At 43.4% G+C, this 20,364-nt stretch overlaps 1 protein-coding gene and 1 long non-coding RNA gene across 5 annotated transcripts; one reads left to right on the top strand and one right to left on the bottom strand.

Moving 5' to 3' along the window:
* Positions 1-200: 200 nt before the first annotated feature.
* Positions 201-18,859, top strand: LOC117005195. Its single transcript, XR_004419792.1, has 4 exons — positions 201-271; positions 350-456; positions 16,061-16,253; positions 18,695-18,859. It is a non-coding gene; the product is annotated as an uncharacterized LOC117005195 (long non-coding RNA).
* Positions 4,577-19,883, bottom strand: LOC117005189 (myosin heavy chain, skeletal muscle, adult-like). 4 transcript variants are annotated; one of them, XM_033076615.1, is made up of 38 exons: positions 19,638-19,883; positions 19,406-19,549; positions 19,155-19,311; positions 18,816-18,843; positions 18,603-18,717; positions 18,428-18,520; positions 17,287-17,350; positions 17,096-17,194; positions 16,899-17,002; positions 16,679-16,817; positions 16,303-16,421; positions 16,054-16,203; positions 14,908-15,078; positions 13,663-13,973; positions 13,497-13,575; positions 12,949-13,036; positions 12,743-12,860; positions 12,415-12,538; positions 12,199-12,335; positions 11,426-11,681; positions 10,711-10,953; positions 10,429-10,605; positions 10,198-10,343; positions 10,018-10,108; positions 9,540-9,929; positions 9,298-9,424; positions 8,945-9,063; positions 8,475-8,671; positions 7,879-8,062; positions 7,633-7,798; positions 7,335-7,459; positions 6,755-7,063; positions 6,401-6,604; positions 6,034-6,159; positions 5,769-5,939; positions 5,577-5,681; positions 5,340-5,435; positions 4,577-4,732 (listed from the first exon to the last, which is right to left on the bottom strand). In XM_033076615.1, exons 1-38 carry the CDS (start codon positions 19,839-19,841, stop codon positions 4,577-4,579), a joined length of 5,832 nt encoding a protein of 1,943 aa, XP_032932506.1. In that variant the 5' UTR covers positions 19,842-19,883. The 4 variants fall into 4 exon arrangements, with proteins under 4 accessions (XP_032932506.1, XP_032932505.1, XP_032932509.1 ...); XM_033076614.1 differs by having other exon boundaries at positions 13,497-13,582; positions 13,667-13,973; XM_033076618.1 differs by having other exon boundaries at positions 13,497-13,564; positions 13,667-13,973.
* Between the last annotated feature and the right edge of the window lie 481 nt (positions 19,884-20,364).

The raw sequence follows: 20,364 nt of genomic DNA, 5'->3' as shown, positions 1-20,364 counted from the left end.
AGAATTTAATTGTGAAGACTGCCTTGTCCCATGCATCAAAGCAGGGAGGGATTTTGAGGATCCTTCTGTCTCTTAATTCTACTCTCTTTAGACTGCTTCCAGGTTGATTTTTTTCAATGCATTTATGATATAGCTTAATGGTATAGCATAATATGCCACATAAGCATGTACAGTGTTTCACATTTCTTTATTTCAGAAGACAGAGATGGAAGAGAGAAACTGCAACTCCAAATGTATCTCAGCATCACTTAACTCTGAAGTGTAGCAGAAGGTAACAATATAACACCTGGGCAGGTGCTGAGTGAGTATCGAAGTTGCACAGTTACTTAGGCTCCTCCTGTCTTTCCAGGAGCATCCATGGAAGAGATCTGGAGAGGTCCTGGATGAGGACATGACCTTCAGGATGCCCTTTCCATCACTCACCAAATCAGCTGAGGAGCTCCTGTTACAGAACAGGTGTGTGCATGAGCAGGCTGGGTGGTGTCTGGGTGGAACAGTCCAGAAGAAAGGCAACAGGTGGTACAAGGAGTTGAAGGTGGAGAAGGGTCTGGATCAAAAGGAAATCAGGGTTACTAAAATAGTCCATTTTGAATAAGTGAGTGCTCCTCCCAGAAAACACTGGAGAACATGCTGAACAGTTGAAACCACTGACAGATAACAGGTGCCACAAAGGTATCAGGTTTTGATAACCTTGCTTTTGAATGCCATGATTTGAAGAAACATACATATTATCCTTGTCTGAGATATAGCTCCACTCTCCTTAAGAATTGTCACATATTACTTATGACCTAAAAATCAGTTTTAACACCTCCTGCAAGAAGGTAAGGTTCAGGCAGTTACACACAGAACTATTGTGGGTTTTTTTGTATTATGTTTTTCATGCCTGTTTTCCCCTCAATTCCACAAGGTCTCATTCACAATCTCAAATCACTACTAGGAAAAACTGATTTTTCTCTGGGTTAATTCTAAGCACCTCCTTGTTTGATTTCAGTAGTTCTGTACTGCAGTGTGGAGGCATGGACATAGTCTATTCTTCATTAAGGCCAGATTTTTGGCTAACCAAGGCAAGTATCTTTCAGGATAGGACAAACATAAAAGAAATGTTTTGGAATACCAAATGAGGAGGAAATTATGAACATTTCCAAGACAATTTAAGGATGGGAAAAACTTCCTGCCTAGCTTAAATTCTAATGCTCTGTGGACTGACTTGTGTGTCTACCATCACATTTAGACTCTGTCTAGAAGCATTATCAGCTTGCAAAGTAGTTGGATGTCATGCAAAGCCTGCCGTGTAAGCCCATTCTCTCCTCTCTCCAATGAGTGCCCCGATTCTCCTCATCCTTCTCAACCCCCACGAGCTGCCCCACTTGAGTGTTTTCAGCCTTTTCTTTTAACATCACTACTCCCAAGGTCTTGGGATGTGAGGAGGCACTAGACACAACCTGCCTGCCCCTCCTGCACTGACAGGAGAGCAGAGATTCAGAGAACAGATTTGTTTCTCGAGACACACTCTTAGTCTTCTTAACAAGGCACCCATTGTAGAATATTGGGTGTGATATGGGTGGGTGGGCAGGAGGTTCACAAGAGCAGTGTTCAAAAGCAGCAGAGTTAAGTCCAGTGTCAGGTTGTCAGGTACCAAAACCCAAATGATGCTCAATTGTTTGCTCTCTTCCTTTCTCTTTTTTTTCCTTCCTTCCTTCCTTCCTTCCTTCCTTCCTTCCTTCCTTCCTTCCTTCCTTCCTTCCTTCCTTCCTTCCTTCCTTCCTTCCTTCCTTCCTTCCTTCCTTCCTTCTTTCCTTCCTTCCTTCCTTCCTTCCTTCCTTCCTTCCTTCCTTCCTTCCTTCCTTCCTTCCTTCCTTCCTTCCTTCCTTCCTTCCTTCCTTCCTTCCTTCCTTCCTTTCTTCCTTCCTTCCTTCCTCCCTTCCTCCCTTCCTCCCTTCCTTCCTTCCTCCTCTATTTTCTGTCTCTTTCTCCCCTCCTCTTCATGAATTTTCTTGCTCCCCAGCTCAATATTTTTTTCTCAATCTTGCATTCTTTCTCAGTATCTTCCTCCCTTTCTCTCTTTTCTTTGTTATTTTCTGTGTTTCAATCTCTTTCTCCATTTCTTTCTCACAGTATCTACCCAACCCACTTGTCCTCTGCTCTCCCTCTCCTGCTCCATCGGCTTCTCCCTCCTTGGCTACTCTCCTCTTTTCTGTCCTTCACCCCCTTGCCCCTGATTTTCTGCTGCTAGGAAGAAAGTTCTTTCAGGTCGAGGCAATGTTGCTGTGGGCTGAGGGCACAGACATAGAGTACTTGGAGAAGTGGAAAGCTGAATAGTTGGCAAGAAGCCTCTGTGGGGAACCTGTGTCTTCAGGTCAGAAATACTTTCTCCATGTCTTAGTGCCTCTTAAAGTGCTGATGCTTTTGTGCCCAGGAGACACAGTCATCCATGCCCAAGCTGTTGAAGGTCAGAGAACTCCACAGTCCACATGGGGCAGCAGCTCTAGTGGAGCTCATCAGCTGCATCTATTTTAAACCTTCTCTTTGAGATGTTTCTTTAGGCCAGTTATGGGCCCATGTTTTTTCCAAGATCAGTTACCTGTGCATCAGCACATTTCACATCACAAGCAGCCTGACTCCAGAAATAGTGTGTTGATGCAAAATGACTCCTGCCCTCCAGCCAAGGCGACAAATCAAAAGTGAGGAGAAATTGGTTTTCCTTGCTCATCCCTTTAATATTCCATTCTGATTGCAAAAAGTCTCCAGCCATGCTTGCCAGGATGGCCAGTGGCAAGGCCAGGTCAGCACAGTGCAGTGTGTGTGATTTCTCTCCTCCTCCCACCTGTGCAGTTGGAATTCTGGCCGAAGGTGTTGTCTCTTAAGGAACCTGCAATGCTACCTTTCATCAGTTGAACATTTACTACCAAATCCTCAGGCCATCATTCTCACAGAGAGGAGCCCCAACAGTTTCAGGTGCTTCAAGTGCATCCTGATTCTTCCATGTCAGGGCAGCTTGTTCGTTTTGGAGGGTGATTGTAATACTGTGCAAAGGGAACAGGGAGTTTTGGCATTGAAATACGGTCCCCAAAGTTGTTGTGATATTTTCTAGTCTGTCAGCAGGTTTAAAAAGGTATCCAAGGTTTCTCTTCCTTGTTGCCCAGATATCACTGGCACTGATGAAGTTTTCACAGCTTCACACATAGACATGATGTCTCTGAAGAGCATCACTTACAGTGACACAAGAGTCAATACAGGGTGTCATCTTTTCCTTAAATATATTTAGCTGCTGCCTAGCGAACTATTTCCATATTTAGTTATAACGTGGAAGGATTCCTTGGGTGTTAACCTCAGTGTGTTTGGGAGGAGTAGGAGGACCTCCCAGTCCTGAACAGTGTTGCTGCAAACATGCTGACTGCTGTAGTGCAGGGCAAAAGGCTGTACTGTATCTCCACCTCCCTTCCCCAGCTGTTTCACAGTTCCTTGAAGTACTCCCTGTAAACGTAGAGGTGTAGAGGCGATAGCCAAGAACCTTGAGGGACATGTAAGTGTCCCTGTAGTCAAAGCCAAGTCTCATTTACCATTTCCCATATCTGCTTGTAGAGTCTTCCCTCAGCAGCTACCTGACATACCAGGGTCTAGTGAATCGTTCAGCTGCACTAGTGCTTGCTGTGCAGGTTCCCTCTGAACACCTATTCCACACAAAGGAAACTCCAATGTGAGTGTCATTGTGATGTCCCAGTAGGCATGATCTGCTTGCTTCAGGGTGATGGTACCTGTGTTTTCCAGGCTCACCACCTGCTCAGGCTGCACAATGGGGCTCTGGTGACAATGGCTGGGGGTGGGAAACATCCTTGCTGCCTTCTCTTCCTCATGGTCAGCTTTTCCTCATTTTTCTCCAGATCATGGATTATATTCTGTAGTGTTACCACATGTGGGATGAAAAAAACAAAGCCAGGGTCTATCAGCTACTTTTTTCCATCCAGTTTTCAGTTCCCTTATACAACAAAGCTTATGCAATGCTGCAAAAGGAAGATTGGAAGCAGTGTTTGGCTGTATGGAAACACCATGTTTAGTGCTTCTCTGTATTCTCAGGGTATCAGATGTGGAGATTTCTTTATGGTGTTGTGTTAACAGAGTTGCTCTCAATTCCAGCATTACAAAATAAAAACAGTTCCTTTTGATATGAATAATTGTAAACTTGTAAAAAATAGGTTTACAATTTCTCTTGCTAAAGAACATTGTTTATTTATTTATTCTAACTAAATTACAATTTCTTTGCTGGGAAACACTGTAGTATAGTGTAAAATTTTTTTTTGCTCTCATGCGTATTACTCTTACAGTAGTTGGAGTACTGGAGATTCTGAATTTTACTCCAAAAAATTCAGGAATATACTACTGAATATTAATTGTTTGAACACAATCAACACTTAAATAACTGCAGAACTAAAGTGTAACTAATGCTTTTTATGCAAAGGAATCTACAGTCTTTAGTCTTCAGACATGGACAAATTTATAAAGCCTCATTGCAGAAGGAAGTGACGGAGGGTTCACATTTTGTGCAGCCCTCAGGTCATTTTTCTGCCTCACAACATTTTCACTCTTCCTCTCCTATTTTCTTGCTGTGAAACTCCCGGCTCTTCACTCGGAGCTTGTTGACCTGTGACTCTGCAATGTCAGCCCGCTCCTCAGCTTCCTCCAGCTCGTGCTGGATCTTGCGGAACTTGGACAGGTTGACATTGGACAGCTCCTCCTGTGTATGGAAAGAGAATCAGGGGTCAGGAGCACAGGGCAGGGGTTTCACTCCTGCTGCAAGTCAGTCTAATGGGGCTGAAAATCTCCATTCCCCTCCCACCACTGCTCACACATCAGCCTCACACAGAGCTCCTCATCCTCCCCTTTTCAGGGCCCTACTGGGACAAGCTTCACCAGGATTGTGTCACACGTGAGGAGCAATTTCACCCCTTGGATTTATAATTTCTGTACTTTTCTGTATTATTTCACACTACTTCCTGCCCAATTGTCAGTGTGACTTACTGGGTTGAGAAGACCCTGAAGCCTTCTGCTGCTGATTATTAGCAGAGATTCAGGAACTTGTCAATCAGTGGGTGTGTCCCCTGGGTTTGTTTATTTTGGCCTCCTGTGTGAAACAGGCTGCAGAGCTTTCCTTAATGAAGCTGCCTGACTGCAGGGTGCCCAGAGCTCACCAAGGCCTCATGATACAACAGCAAAACAGCGTGGCCAAGTTGGTTGTGTCTCAGGAGTTTCTTTCATCCTCCTCTCCTGGTATGCAGCCTTATTCAATGTGTGTCCTGCCCCAATGGAATGTGGCCTTTGCCCATTCTCCAAGCAATACTTACAGCCTCCTCAGCTTGTCTCTTGTAGGATTTCACTTTCATTTGCAGCTTGTCCACCAGATCCTGCAGCCTCAGAATATTCTTCCTGTCTTCCTCAGACTAAAGAGGTTGGCAAACAGGATAGAGAGTCAATTCATGGTCCTCCATCATGCAAGGGTAACAATTCCCCTTGGGGATGGTATTGCAGAATGTGACTCACTGTGAGAAAACCCTGTCAGAGCAGGAGACCTCCTGCCTTACCTGGTAGGTCAGTTCCTTCACCCGCCGCTCGTACTTGCGCACTCCCTTCACGGCTTCAGCGCTGCGCTTCTGCTCAGCATCAACCTCCCCTTCCAGCTCCCGCACCTGCAAGGACAAGCCCATCCCTGCAGCTTCCCTGGCAATGTCTCTCCAAGGACATGCTCACTCAGGCACAGCCCCAGCCCTACACACCCTGGCTTCCAGCTTCTGGATCTGCTTCTTCCCTCCCTTCAGGGCCAGCTGCTCGGCCTCTTCCAGACGGTGCTGCAGGTCCTTCACTGTCTGGTCCAGGTTCTTCTTCATCCTCTCCAGGTGGGCACTGGTGTCCTGTTCCTTCTTCAGCTCTTCTGCCATCATGGCTGCCTGGTCAGAGCAAAGGGTCAAAGCCATTTTAGGGCTGGAGATATTTTGGGCAGAGCACATTCACCATCAGCAATGCCAGGAGCGCCCAACTCACATCTGTGATGGCCTTCTTGGCCTTCTCCTCAGCATTGCGGGCTTCCTGGATGGTATCTTCCATTTCACCCTGGATTTGGGCAATGTCTGTTTCCAGCTTCTTCTTGGTGTTGATCAAACTGGTGTTCTGTTGAAAGAAAAAAGCTTTTGTTTTTCTGCAGTTGCTTCACACCATTTTTACAAAAATCAAATTACTTATTTTTATTTGTTTTTGTTATGGTCTTATATGAAGAATACAAATGACTGATAAATGGCAATGGTAGACTGCTAAATTGTTACATTCAATTTTAAAAAGGAAAACAGACCTATTGGTAATTTCAATTCTCTAAGTATTGTAGATGTAATATGCCTTCTATTCTAGAACTTACCTGTGTGTGGAGGAGCTGCACTCTCTCACTTGCATCCAGAAGCTCCTGCTCAGCCAGTTTCCTTGACCGCTCTGTCTGCTCCAGGGCTGCCCGGAGCTCCTCAACTTCAGCCTGCAGCAGGTTTGCTCTGCGCTCCACCATGGCCACCTGCTCCTTCAGGTCGTCCTGTGTCCTGAGAGCCTCATCCAGATGGATCTGGGTGTCCTGGAAAGAGAGATACCATTGGCTGGGAGGCATATTTTTCCTCTTCACTTATTTTCCATTTTCATATTAATATATGAAAGACAGAATGTTAGAAGAGAAATATTTGTAGCTGGGAAGAAATCAGTGAGCACCTGTTCTGTAATACCATACCTTGAGCACTGCCTGGGTATTTCTCAGGTTCTTTTGTGCCTCTGCAGCCATGCGGTTGGCATGGCTCAGCTGGATCTCCATTTCATTCAGGTCTCCCTCCATCTTCTTCTTCAGCCTCAGGGCTTCATTCCTGCTTCTGATCTCAGCATCCAGGGTGCTCTGCATGGAGTCCACAATTCTGAGGTGATTTCTCTTCATCTGGTCAATCTCCTCATCTTTCTCTGCTATTTTTCTGTCGATCTCAGACTTCACTTGGTTGAGCTCAAGCTGCAGGCGCAGGATCTTCCCCTCTTCATGTTCCAGGGAGGCCTGAAAAATGTATAAAACCCAATTATTTATAAAAAATAACATTGTGAACGACTTTACATGAATTGTTATCTCAAAGAATAATGTATAACCAGATGCCTGAGATTGCAAGAAAGGATAAAGCATACCCATGGATTCAAAGATTTTAGTGGTGTGAAGAAACCCTGCTACCAATGCCTCCACTCAATTCTCAACTTGACTCGACACTTAATTCACATAAATGTTATCTAAGCTGCCAAACTGTGTTTTAATGAATCAATTAACAAGGCTTTACCTCTGCTTCCTCCAGAGCAGCCTGGATTTCAGATTTTTCCTGTTCAGTCTGCTTCTTGACTTTCTCCAGCTCATGAATTGCCTTTCCTTGCTCAGCAATCTGTTCTGTGAGGTCAGAAATCTCCTCTGCAAGGAAAGGTGAAAAACAGCATGGTCAAGCACAGAGCTGAATGGAGAAAGGCTCTGGTGCATCAAGGGGCCAGGCATGTTCTTATCCCTGCAGGCCCAGAGCCGTTAAGTGTGGCAGAGAGACGAGCTTGTGAGAAAGGGCAGCGAGGAGCAGAGGGCCAGGGACTTACGCTGCAAATTCTTGTTCTCCCGCTTCATTGTCTCCAGGTGGTCCAAGGACTCCTCATAGGCATTCTTCATCTTGAACAGCTCTGTGCTGAGAGAGCGAGACTCCTTCTGGGAGGCCTCCAGCTCAGCTTGTGTTTCCTCATACTTCTGCTTCCATTCTGCCAGGATCTGCAGAGAAACAGGCTGTGAGTAGGGCTGTGGCCATCGCGGGGACATGCTCTGGCCAGGAGTGCTGGAGGCCAAAAGACCTTGTCAAAGTTCTTCTGCTTCTTATCCAGAGCAGCGCAGGCAGCATTGGATCTCTCCACATCAATCATCAGGTCCTCCACTTCATTCTGCAGCCTCTGCTTTGTCTTTTCCAGGGAGGCACATTTGGCATTGACAGCCTCAACATGTTCCTCTGCATCCTGCAGGCGCTGGGCCAGCTTCTTCCTGTGTTAAAATATTTCATGGTTTAAATGGAAATTGGAAGTTGTGGCCTGTAGTTGATGGGCTGTTCACAACAGGGTATTTTACAAGTTCATTGCTAGGTGCAGCTCACAGTCAGCAAGCAATTCAATTCTGTCATGCTTTTATCAAGAGCATGGTTAGCCATTTTGCATCTGTGGTCCACATTCCTCTTCCATTTTTCTACATAGTATGTTGTGTCTCTCTGCCAGTCACTGTCTTCTGCATGTTTGCCTGTGATTTCTTCTCCCGCACCACATGCATTACAGAATTTATTTGTTATTTTCCATTCCTCCCACATGAAGCAGAACCCTGACTTCTCCCGGACAATGTCACAGTGGTCTCCAAGAATTTCTGTTCTTAATGTCTGCTAGCCTTCCTCACTTTCCCCACATACTTGGCCTCCTCGAGCTCCTCCGTGCGCTGAATCGCGTCTGTCTCGTATTTAGTTCTCCACTGGGCCACTTCGCTGTTGGCCTTGGACAGGGCTCGCTGCAGCTCCCCCTTGGCCTCCTGCTCCTCCTCATATTGTTCCCGGAGCAAGTCACAGTCATGGCGAGCAGACTGCAGGGCATGGGCCAGGGCATTCTTGGCCTGCAGCAACAAGGGTATTGGGTCATGGAAGAGAAATATCCTAGGAAATCTGAATATTAAACTGGACACTGAATTATGCTTCTACGCAAATAAACAACCATGCACCGAATGAGGAAATAAACTGAGACTGAAAAAAAGGAATATTGGATAAACTTCAGGCAAAAGTTAGCATGAGATGATCTACACCAAATTACATGAGATTTTTTTCCTGTCTCATCATGGTGTATCAATAGTCACATAAATGTCTGGAGCACCTCAGAGAGGAGGAATCACCTTTATTTCTTCTTCCAGATGCCTCTTGAGTTCCTCAATCTGTTGGGTGAAAGCCTGTTTGCCTCTTGACAACTGAGAAACCAAAGCATCCTTCTCATCCACCTGGCGTGAATATTCACCTAAGAAAATTTGCAGATACACAACAGTTTTAATGCCATTGATTGTGACACTGCTAACATTTGGAGATGTAAAACCAGACAGTTAGCAGTGCATGTTGAAACATGATCCCATTCAAAGCACTTTGCAGTAGATGTGACATAAAGTGTGTTGGACAGATCGTATGCACAGAAGAGTCATTTTTGCAATATTTCTGAGATGTTATTGATCTGCACATGTAGATATGTCTGTCTCACCTGCTTCTGTCTGCAGACGAGCTCTTTGAGCATTGAGGTCATTGATCATGCGCTGATGCTCCTCTTCCTTGGTCTTAATCTCACTCAGCTGGTCTTCCAGTGTGCGGCACATCTTCTCCAGGTTGGCCTGTGTTTCAGCAAACGGAAAGTGAAGAGTTAACCATCTACATTCTGAAGAAGGCCAGGTTCAAGAATTGTGTTGTATCCCACTGGGTCAATGAGCCTGTAAAATATTGGTGTACCTTGGCTTTAGAGACAGACTCCATGTTGCTTGTCAAGTCATCAATCTCCATCTTCAGCTCACTCTTCTCCTTCTCCAGCTTCTGCTTCACACGTTGCAGGTTGTCGATCTGCTCCCCCAGCTCAGCTGTGCTGTCCGCGTGCTTCTTGCGCAGGGCAGCAGCCGTGGCTTCGTGCTGCAGCGTGGCCTCTTCCAGGTCACGGCGCATCTTCTGGAATTCTGCCTCACGCTTCTTGTTCATATCAATCTGAGCTGCTGTGGCCCCTCCTGCCTCTTCCAGGCGCTCACTGATTGCCTCCAGCTCCCTGGACAGGTCAGCCCGATGCTTCTCTGCTTTAGCGCGAGAGGTTCGCTCTGCCTCAATTTCCTCCTCCAGCTCCTCAATACGGGCCTGCAGAACAGCAGGGACCCTTCACACCCGTGCCCTCCTCCTGCCTGAGCTGAGCCTGAGCAAGGCAGGGGAAGGAACAGACACTTGCCTGCAACTCCTTGATCTTCTTCTGAAATTGCATGCCCAGGGCTTGTTCATCCTCAATCTTGCTCTGGATCTGGCTGATTTCAAAGTCTTTCCTTTGGGCAAAATTAACCATATGTTAGAGCTCAAAGAAAAAAGACAAGTGCTGCAGGCCAGCACTCAGGTGCCCCAGAGACACACTTACTTCTTCAGTTTCTCATCCAGCTGCTGCTTATCATTCTCCAAATCCATGATGCTGTCCTGGGCCAGCTTTAGGTCTCCTTCCAGTTTCCTCTTAGCTCTCTCCAGGTCCATGCGCAGTTTCTTCTCTTGCTCCAGGGACCCTTCCAGCTAAACACAACAAGACCATCAGTGCTCTACCAGCCAGGTTGGACTCCATACCTGTCCTGTTCCTGCTCTATGTTTGTGTGCTTACATCATCCACTTGCTGTTCCAGCTTGGTCTTGGCTTTGGTCAGAGTATTGACTTTGTCCTCCTCTGCCTGCAGGTCATCCAGGGTCTGCTGATGGGCCTCTTGGAGGGCTTTCTTCTCTTTTGTCAGCTTGGCAATGGTCTCGTCCAGGGCTGCCATCTCCTCAGTCAGGTTTTTCACCTTTAGGATGAAGGCATCAAATGTAAATAAAGGAAGTAGCTATACAGGTCCTGTAATAGCACAGGACTCTTTTCCAGAGTGCAAGTGACAGGTACTGCCTCATACCTTGTTTTCTGTGGCATGTTTTTCCTTCTCCACCTTGGCCAGTGTTAGCTCAAGGTCATCAATGTCTTTCTTCAACTCTGAACATTCATCCTCCAGTTTCCTCTTCTTGGCTGTCAGCTCAGCATTAATTTCCTCTTCATCCTCTGCCCTTTCAGTCACCTCCTTAATTTTGGCTTCCAGCTGGATTTTGGTTTTGATGAGCTGGTCACACCTTTCTTCAGCATCAGCCAAGCTATCTGCTTCCTGTTGTGTCGACAAAGATTCTGTTTGTTTATAATATTTAGAAGTTTCTCTTCTTTATCTTTTAGCCTATCCACTCAAATAGCTTTACAGCGTTGTCCGGATTTCTGCCTGGGTAATAGACATGCTAGTTCTGAGTTCAGAATGTTCTTTGTTTGTTTATTTGTTTACTCTTTCAAATGTATCTGTTAGAATTTTTATTTGTGATAATATTAAATGATGTACAGCCTTCTGGTACAATCATGTCCAGCACAAATTTATAGCTGGCATCTTCCTCAGAAAAGCAGGAGCCCTTGCACTCACTTAAAGCCCCTTGCTTCTTTTATTATCTATCTGAGAGCTTACTATGTTATTGTAAGACACTGCTTTCTAAACTTCATGTTTAATATAATGGAGACCTGACCATCTGCCCAAGACAGAGTGGTCAGATTGAGTTGGTGCTTTTTCTGAGTGGGAAATAAATGATGATACTCACAGCCTGCACTTGGAGCTGCAGGTCATTTTTCTCCTTCATTAGAGATGCCATTTTCTCCTCAAGTTCCTTCCGCTTTGCCTCAGACTTTGCAAGCTCTTCCTTGGTTTTCTCAAACTCCCCCTTCATGTTGGCCATCTCCTTCTCAGACTCAGCACTCTTCAGCAAGGGCTTGATCTTGAAGAACAGCTTCATCCATGGCCAGTGTTTGACATTCATGAATGAACGAATGTTGTACTGGATGCAGAAGATGGACTCCCTGAAGCATAATTGAAATGTACACTGAATATTCTCTGTCTCACAAGGGTCAATGTTGTATACAGGTAGAGATGTTACAAAAGAAAGGCCTTATAAAATTAAGTCTTGCTCTATTAGCAAGTATTACTAGCTTGCCTGTAAGTTCCCATAAAGAAGAATTAGAAGAATAAGAAGCAGTTAGCACAACAAACTATTCAGGTAAGAGAACTGTTCGCACCTGTAATAAACAAGAAATTCATCCCATGGAAATTAGTGAACAAAATATGTAAACTAACCAAAAGTAGAGAGATTGGACAGACATGCACCCTAGCCATTTACCAACCAAAAAAACTTAGTGTCAGTGTATTGTTAGCCAATTAAGTCTAACTGTCTTATAATATTTCCTGTAAATATGAGCTTTGTAAATAAAAAATTGGCTTTTCAGTCATGATTAAACTAAGTTCCACCTGCTTAATTCTGCACCATGTCAACACTTTCTTATGAGCAAAATGACTTTACTAAAGAAGAGGAAGGTGTACCTCCGTTCCACCATTCTCCTGTACTCCACTCTCATCAGGTAGCCCCTACACATGGCCTGGGTGCGAGTGATAAGCTGTGCCAGCTTCTCATCCCTCATCTCCTCCAGGAGCCCTATCAGCCCAGCTTTGAAGAACACCTTGAGAGAGAGAATGTTGCAGCACATCACTGTCAGGTAGAGCAAAGCCCAGGGACACAGGGAATGGGAGCATTTGTACCTTGGTGTGTCCAAATCTGTACTGGGTGTGGTCCACATCGATTGACCCAAGGAGCTTCTCAGAAGCCTTCTTGCTATCAATGAATTGTCCCTCAGGGATGGCACTGGCATTAAGCACTTTGTATCTGTGGAATCAGAGGAAATAGGTGGAAGATAACATCCAGTCATAAGATTTATCTGTGTGCTGAAAATAAGTGCAGTGTTTGCAGCAGAATCAGGCTGAGGAAGTTGGAATTTCATCCTCCATACTCAGAGACCCTGGCAAAGTACAGTTGTGTGATGGAGAGCAGTTGGTGAGGATACCTGACTTCTCATTTCATAGCTCTTACCTCTGTTTGAAGTCAGCATAGAGGACTCTGCTGGGGAAGCCTTTCCTGCAAATCCTGATCCCTTCCAGCACGCCGTTACAGCGCAGCTGGTGCAGCACCAGCTCATGCTCCATGGCACCTGTCAATGCACAAATGAATGGCACAGATTGCAGTGCAGAGGGGAATGGGTGTATCAGAGCAAGGATCTTTCTGCTTGAGCATCTTACCAGGTGTTTTAGTCTCATTTGGGATGATGCATCGCACAAAATGGGGGTGAGTGCTCCGCAGATTGGTCATCAGCTTGTTCAGATTCTCCTGTGGAATCGTGATTTTGTGTGCATTTACAAGAAGCATGGAAAAATAACCCTTTGCATTCTTTGAATTTAACATGAGAGACCCATCAATGGCAAAACACTGGACTGAAAATTGTCAGCAGATAATGCCTCAATCAATTTCTGAGTTTCTTCTGATGCTCAGCATTAAACACCACCTTGTAGGATAAGGATAACTTATCATCAACCCAGTGAAGGATAGAAAGTGAGCATGTTTTATGACAAAAATTGTTTATATTAAGTGTAAGTTTAGGTTTTTACAGTGCCATTTTTTATTTCATAAAATTTTCATTTCCAGTGATGGTCTAAAGACAAGTTAGAATATTTATTGATTGGTTGCTTGGTTGGTTGTTGGTTTGTTTTTTTTTTTTCTCCTGTGTCTGAACCAGCTAAAAATGCAGAATAAATCTCTGCATATATGAAAAGATAGGGAGTTCACATACCCGGAAAAGAGCTGAGACGGTCTGGAAAGAAGAACCCTTCTTCTTGCCTCCCTTCTTGCCACCACCACCTCCACCACCACTAGCCTCTGATAAAGTAAATATAATGAGACATCTGTTGCTTTGGGGACCAACCACCATGCATCAAAGAGATGACATTTCAAAGAACTGACCTGCCTCTCCTCCAGCAGAGGCAAAAAGTAAAGCCAGGGTCTTCACAGATGATTTTTGGTACAGCCCAATGACAGTTTCATTCAGAGGGTCCTTGTTCTTCTCCAGCCAACCAGTGATGTTGTAGTCCACTGTGCCAGCATAATGCACCAGGGAGAAGTGGGCCTCAGCCTTGCCTTTGCCAGGCTTGGGCTTCTGGAAGTTGTTGGACTTGCCCAGGTGCTGGTCATAGAGCTTGTTCTTGAAAGAGGTGTCAGTTGCCTTGGGGAACATGCACTCCTCTTCCAGGATGGAGAAGATGCCCATGGGCTGCGAGAAGCAGAAAAAAATATCAGTGATAGAATACAGATCTGCCATCAGAAAGGGACTGCAGTAAGCTAAAGGAAACTGAGAAACTGCTTGAATTTTTGGATCAAAAATGGATAAAATCTTTGTTAACTTTTCCATTCACACTTCTAGACCAAATACAAATTTTCATCTGGAATTAATGCATTTAATGACTGTTACTGTGATATTAATCAAACAACAATTTCTACATGGTTTTGAAACTGATGAGTTGGAAGTTGATTGGCTTTTTACATTATTGCTTTCACAAAGTAATGTACAGTTGAAGATATCTCACAAAAATTGATCTTAATTCAACAGATCGAAAGATCTTTCAGCTACTTGCTAAAATCCTTTTTTTGAAGATATATATGTCTTTCCAGTCTCATACAAGAGGATGTTACACAAAACAGTGTCTACTTATAGTGTTTTTGTTGATTGCAGTTCATTACTTTTTTTTCTATATGCACCTGTTATTTTTGTTAGAAATTATGTTTCAGAAATCCCAGTGTTAGTATTGAAATAATAATATTGAAATTGTGTTTGGATTCATGAAGAGATCTTTTATCTTCATAGACCAGAAAACTCACCTCCAGAGAATCTTTTTAATGCAGTTATGTGTGATTACATTGATACTTCTATTGCCATACAAAAAAAATTACATTTATTTTTTTTTTAAATGAATAACAGTGTAGTTAATGGATAACCAAAAAGCATTTCATTTGTAGTCTGATCCCAAAGGTTCTTGGAACTTAAATTTCATAATACATACAATCCTGACATGGCACCCTTTGAATATATAAACAGATAGTAATAGCTAGGTTTGTGAAACATTAGTGCAAGAAAAAGCAAGCCTGAAGAAAAATCCTGGAATTCTTTTATGAAACTGATAATAAAATATTAAATGTAATCAACATACCTTCTCAATGAGCTCAATGCAGGCAGCCAGGTCCATGCCAAAGTCAATGAACTCCCATTCAATCCCCTCCTTCTTGTACTCCTCCTGCTCCAGCACAAACATGTGGTGGTTGAAGAACTGTTGCAGTTTCTCATTGGTGAAGTTGATGCACAGTTGCTCCAGGCTGTTGAACTGCAGAAGGCAAAGACAAGTTTTACTCATTTTTTAAACAAAGAACTGCCTGTAGAACTTTCTCCTTCACACTCAGAATCCCATCTCAGAATCCTACACAGGGATGCCAAATTAAGACAATGTTTTTAATGTTAAAACATCCAATTATCTATTTTTAAAGAGGTTTTTTATTTGATTGTGGGGGATTTTTTTGGCTTTTCTTTCTCTTTGTTATTTTAATGATGATTAAATATATGATTTATTCTTATATTGAATATCCTATTTTTTTTGTTAGTGTCATCAAGGTACAATTTACCTCACATCTTTCTCATAATTTATGTAAATTTCCCCATTGCCCATATAAAAACATTAGGCTTTTTCAGTGTTTTCCAGCTCTGGATTGGACCCTCCATAAGCATCTGTAGAAATTCTCAGTCTGAATTAGTACAGCCAATCTACTCTTCCTGTTGGAATTACCCTTTTGCTCTTAAGAAGTATATATATATATATATATATATATATATATATATATATATATATATATATCGGTCTCTTTTTCCAAAGCCTTGGTTAACTTCTGTGTGAGACTTAAATCTTCCTTTCTCTTCCTACACTCTGTAATATTGTATCTTGAGTATTTATATGCTATTTGTCTGTGGACTTTTTTAATGCTAACTTCAAATTTTTGAAAAATTGTGACATTGGTGCTAATTATGCAAAAGGCATATGCTTCCTCCTTGTGTGTAATATAAAGGTATTATATAAAGATCCATTGAAGCTCGTGGATTGGCCTGAGGAAAAAGCACTGACATATAGAAGGAAGGAAAATATTTCCAGAAAATGACAAATATTTTTCAAACAATACATTACTAATTTGCAATTATGAGTGCAAAGTTTACAAAAAAAAAAAAAAAGGCCAAACCACCATAAATTTCCAATTTCTCTTGACACCTAATTGCTTTGACAAGACTTGACTATAATTTCTCTGCTTCTTACATCAAAGATCTCAAAGCCAGCAATATCCAGGACACCAATGAAGTACTGCCTGGGCTGCTTCGTGTCCAGCTGTTCATTGATGCGAACAACCATCCACAGAAACATCTTCTCATAGACAGCCTTTGCCAGGGCACCCACTGAATTGTACACCTAAACCAAAGAAGAGTGGAGCACAAGAAATGCAATATCCAGAGCAAACAGTAAGTGATTCAAGTCAGAGGTTCCCAGTCACCAAGTGCTTGTTGTTACCTGCTGCACAGTTTGACCCTTGGTCACATATTCATTCCCCACCTTGACTCGGGGGTAGCAGAGGGCCTTGAGCAGGTCTGCTGAGTTCAGACCCATCAGGTAGGCAGCCTTGTCAGCAACTGAACACAAAGAGAGGGGGAGGAAGTGACAGAGGATAAGTGATAATTGAAAGTGGGTATCCTCTAAGATGTAGCTCTTGATCTCGGCGCTGGAATTTTGTGATATCTTGAAGGGAAATTTAGAAGCATGAATAATCTGGAAGCTGTGATTTATGTATTTGTGAAACTAAACGGAAGGAAAATACATGATTGGCAACTTTCATCTATGTAACTGTTACTCTGTTTCTGTTATCAGGAGTTCTATAAGATTTTAATACCTTCGGTGCCATCAGGCTCTGCCTGCTCCTCTCGTTGTTTCTGCTTGAACTTCAAGTTCCCATAGTGCATGACAGCACCTGTCAGTTTGTAGATGGCTGTTCTCTCATCGGCAGTGAAACCCAGGATGTCAATGGCACTCTGGCAACAGAATTAGTCAAATAAACCTCTGGCCCCATTGCAAGGAAGTTTCACCACACCAGTATGTTCTGTGACACTTACATCTGTAGCCATCAGCTCCTCCTGGTCGTTAATGCTGGGAACTGTGATCTCACCTTGACTCACAAATTGGTAGTCATAGGGGTTGGTGGTGATGAGGAGCATGTCTGTAAAGAGAAATAGGATGCATCTGGGTGTGAGAATGAAGATAAATGTTAAACACATTCAGATTTTATCAAACCATTCACAATACTTCCTACCAATTAGCTCTGGCTTCTTGTTGGACATGATCTGATAAAAGATGTGGTAGCTCCTTTCTGCCTTGAGCTGGAAAGTGACTCTGGACTTCTCCAGCAGATCTGGCAAGAATGGTAGGACAGAGTCAGGCCTGAGAAAGAACACTGAGGTGGAAAGGGACGAAGGAATGAGATCAGGTCAGGTGGTCTCTTACAAGTTTCAATGTCAGCAGAAGCCAGTTTGCCTGTGGCCCCAAAGTGGATTCTGATGAATTTGCCCTTTTAGAGGGGAAAGAAAAAAACACATTTTGAAATTTCACCATGATTGTAAGCATGTGACCTTACATTTTCCACAGAGGACAGGCTTCAAGCTTAAAAGTAGTTTCACTTTTATTTTTTCTTTAACTAAGCAAAACAGTACAAAAACAAATTCAGGAAGATCCCTATACTGCCAATACAAGTGGATAAATCTAAGCTTTATTACCCACTACTATTTAATGGATAACCATGAATGCAGTTGAATGAGAAGACCACTAACCAGACATTTTATTGGGTCACTTATGTTGCAATTCAAACCTGTGGATATAGTGAATGCCATTTTCTAATATGAAGGCATTTGGTGAAGGCAGATTTTGATGGTGTAAAAGCTAAATGAGGATTTCTGGTCTTGTGGAAAACAGAAGTAAGCTGTTATTGTCTGAGTTGTAGAGATACAAGCAACACACCCAAAACAAGGAACTCTAGGCTGAGACTGTGGGTTGTGATTTTTCAAGGAAAGTCACAGTTAATCTAATAGAATTTATGAATGGCTTTTTGCATTAAAACGATCAAAAGAACATGCCATAGAGTAGTTTCTTTTCTGATAGAATGTATTGAAGGAATCCTGTCCCTACCCCTTTCTAGGCAATGTATATCGAGGTCTGAACAGTCAGATTAATACACTGCCCAGTTTTCTGCCTAAAACCCAGAGATTAATATTTTTTCTGGTCTGATGAATAGCAGATAAATTTCCATCCAGCAATTTCTATCCTGTATGTCCTACTTTCCTTTCTTTTATATTAAATCAATTTCCACAAAATTGTGTCTTCAGTCCATATGACAGACACTAAGAATATCTGTATATATGTTTTTATATATGTAATTATATACATATTAAAACATAAATTATCCCCCTTTGAATGCTGTATTGTATTTCTAAGGATATATTTTTAATTAGATAATCTACTTTAATTGGCAAAAATACATGGAAAATAGTAGTTTAAGACAGTCATCTGACATTGACACTTCAGAAAGTGACAGCATGTTCTGACATCATTGTTCCCATATAAATGACAATTTTGCTAATCAAGAACTCACAAAGCGTGAGGAGTTGTCGTTCCTCACGGTCTTGGCATTTCCAAAGGCCTCCAGCAGTGGATTGGCGCTGATGATTTGATCCTCAAGCGTTCCCTGCAGGGGAATTATTCAGTGACTGTGTTTAGTTGACAGGGCAAGGACATGCCAAGCATTCAGTCTGTTCTTCCTGACTCACCTGCATTTTGCCTGATGACTTCTCCTCTTTCTTCTTGTCCCCACTGGCTGCAATTGTTGCAAAGTACTGGATGACACGCTTTGTGTTCACAGTCTTCCCGGCCCCGGATTCTCCGCTGCCAAAGCCAAGAGAGAAGCAGAGGGTGCGTGGTCAGGCAGGAGGTGCCCTGGCACCGGGCAGCCCCACAGGGACTCGCGCAGGGGGTGTACGTACGTGATCAGGATGGACTGGTTCTCCCGATCTGTGAAGAGACAGAAATACAGGACTTCAAACTCAATGAACAGCAGAGAAAGAATGAAACATAGTCAGGTAAGGTTAATGATTTGACTGATGTCAGCTTGACTTTAATGAACAAACCTCCAAAGCACATCACTGAGTGCAGAGGTGTATTTCATTTAAAACAACAGAAACAATGCCATAAAGATAGTAAACCCCACAGCAGATGTGGAGATTGTGTCAGAGCCAACAAAGTTTTGAAAAAGTCTTTTGCTGAGAAAATCCCGTCAGAGAATGTCATGGTCCAATGCCTCTGAGGCAGACAGAGGCACTCACCAGTCAGCATGAACTGATAGGCGTTGTCAGAGATGGAGAAGATGTGTGGAGGGGCCTCCTGGCGCTTCTTGCCTCGGTAGGCCAACACCACCTCAGGGTTGTACACCGGCAGCCACTTGTAGGGGTTGACAGTGACGCAGAAGAGACCCGAGTAGGTCTGTGAGGAAGGGACACAGCACGTTGGCTTCCCCTGAGCCTGGCCCAGCAGCTCCTGAGGCTGCCCAGAGGAAGCTGCTGCTGCTGCCACTTACGTAGATCATCCAGGCTGCGTAACGCTCTTTGAGGTTGTACAGCACAGCGGGTTCGTGGAGGTGGGTCATCATGGCCATGTCCTCGATTTTGTCATACTTGGGAGGGTTCATGGAGAAGATTTGATCTTCTTTCACGGTCAGGGTCTGCCAAGGAAACAAAAAATCCACATGTGTCACCTAAAAGCTCAAAGTGGGGATCAACTGTTTTCCTTCAGAATTGTTCTTTACTCACTTCTCCCTTTTCAGTCTTGACAGTGACTTTGCCTGATTCTCTGGCCGTGACTGTCCCTTTCACAAAGGATTCCTTTGCATGTACCACAAAGACGGATGATTTAGCATCAAAAGGTTTGTTCTGGGCCTCAATTCTCTCCTTCTCTGATTTTCGGAGGTAAGGAGCTGCCTCCCCAAAGATGGCCATCTCGGCGTCTGATGACATGGCTGCGCTCTATGACTCTTTGCCGGAGCAAAGGACACTGTGGAGGAGAAGGTACGTTACCCGAATATTTTTTGTTGTCACACACTTTATTGATAGCCTCTAGCAGTGTAATAAAAAGTGTGATTTGGGAAGAATGTTGAGTAGTTTTTTGGTTCACCTTCCTGTGCAACTAGGGTAAATGTTGGATGCTGGTTCCTGCAACTTTTTCCCATGAAGCTTCTATTATGTCCAAGAACAGATATTTCTCAGTCCCTTTGCATCCCAGTTTAATGTCTGATGACCCTGATGGTGATTTTCTCCCCTGTTTATTGCCCAATCTAAAATTCAGTGGTTGAAATCTGTCTATTTTATCCCTCAGCCTTTCACTCTGCCCATTTGAGAAGAGTCTGACTCTTTCTGTGATACAACCATGCCCTTTTTGTTGAAGATAATAATAAGATAACGACTTTTAAATTTCATCCCCAGTGTAGACAAACCTCACCATTGCAGCCACTTCTCACATGTAATTTTGTCTACTTTGATT

The sequence above is a fragment of the Catharus ustulatus genome, chromosome 20, assembly GCF_009819885.2.
Source record: "Catharus ustulatus isolate bCatUst1 chromosome 20, bCatUst1.pri.v2, whole genome shotgun sequence".
NCBI lineage: Eukaryota > Metazoa > Chordata > Aves > Passeriformes > Turdidae > Catharus > Catharus ustulatus.
The sequence above is the reverse complement of the archived record's forward strand: the minus strand, read 5'-3'. Positions and strand labels throughout refer to the sequence as shown.

Excerpts from the sequence above, each read along its gene's own strand:
- LOC117005189 (XM_033076614.1), bottom strand. The coding sequence starts at position 19,841 with ATGTCATCAGACGCCGAGATGGCCATCTTTGGGGAGGCAGCTCCTTAC. Across the intron at positions 19,312-19,405 it reads ACGCAGCCTGGATGATCTAC|ACCTACTCGGGTCTCTTCTG; the intron begins GTAAGTGGCAGC and ends CCTTCCTCACAG. Across the intron at positions 18,844-19,154 it reads CTATCAGTTCATGCTGACTG|ATCGGGAGAACCAGTCCATC; the intron begins GTGAGTGCCTCT and ends GTCTCTTCACAG.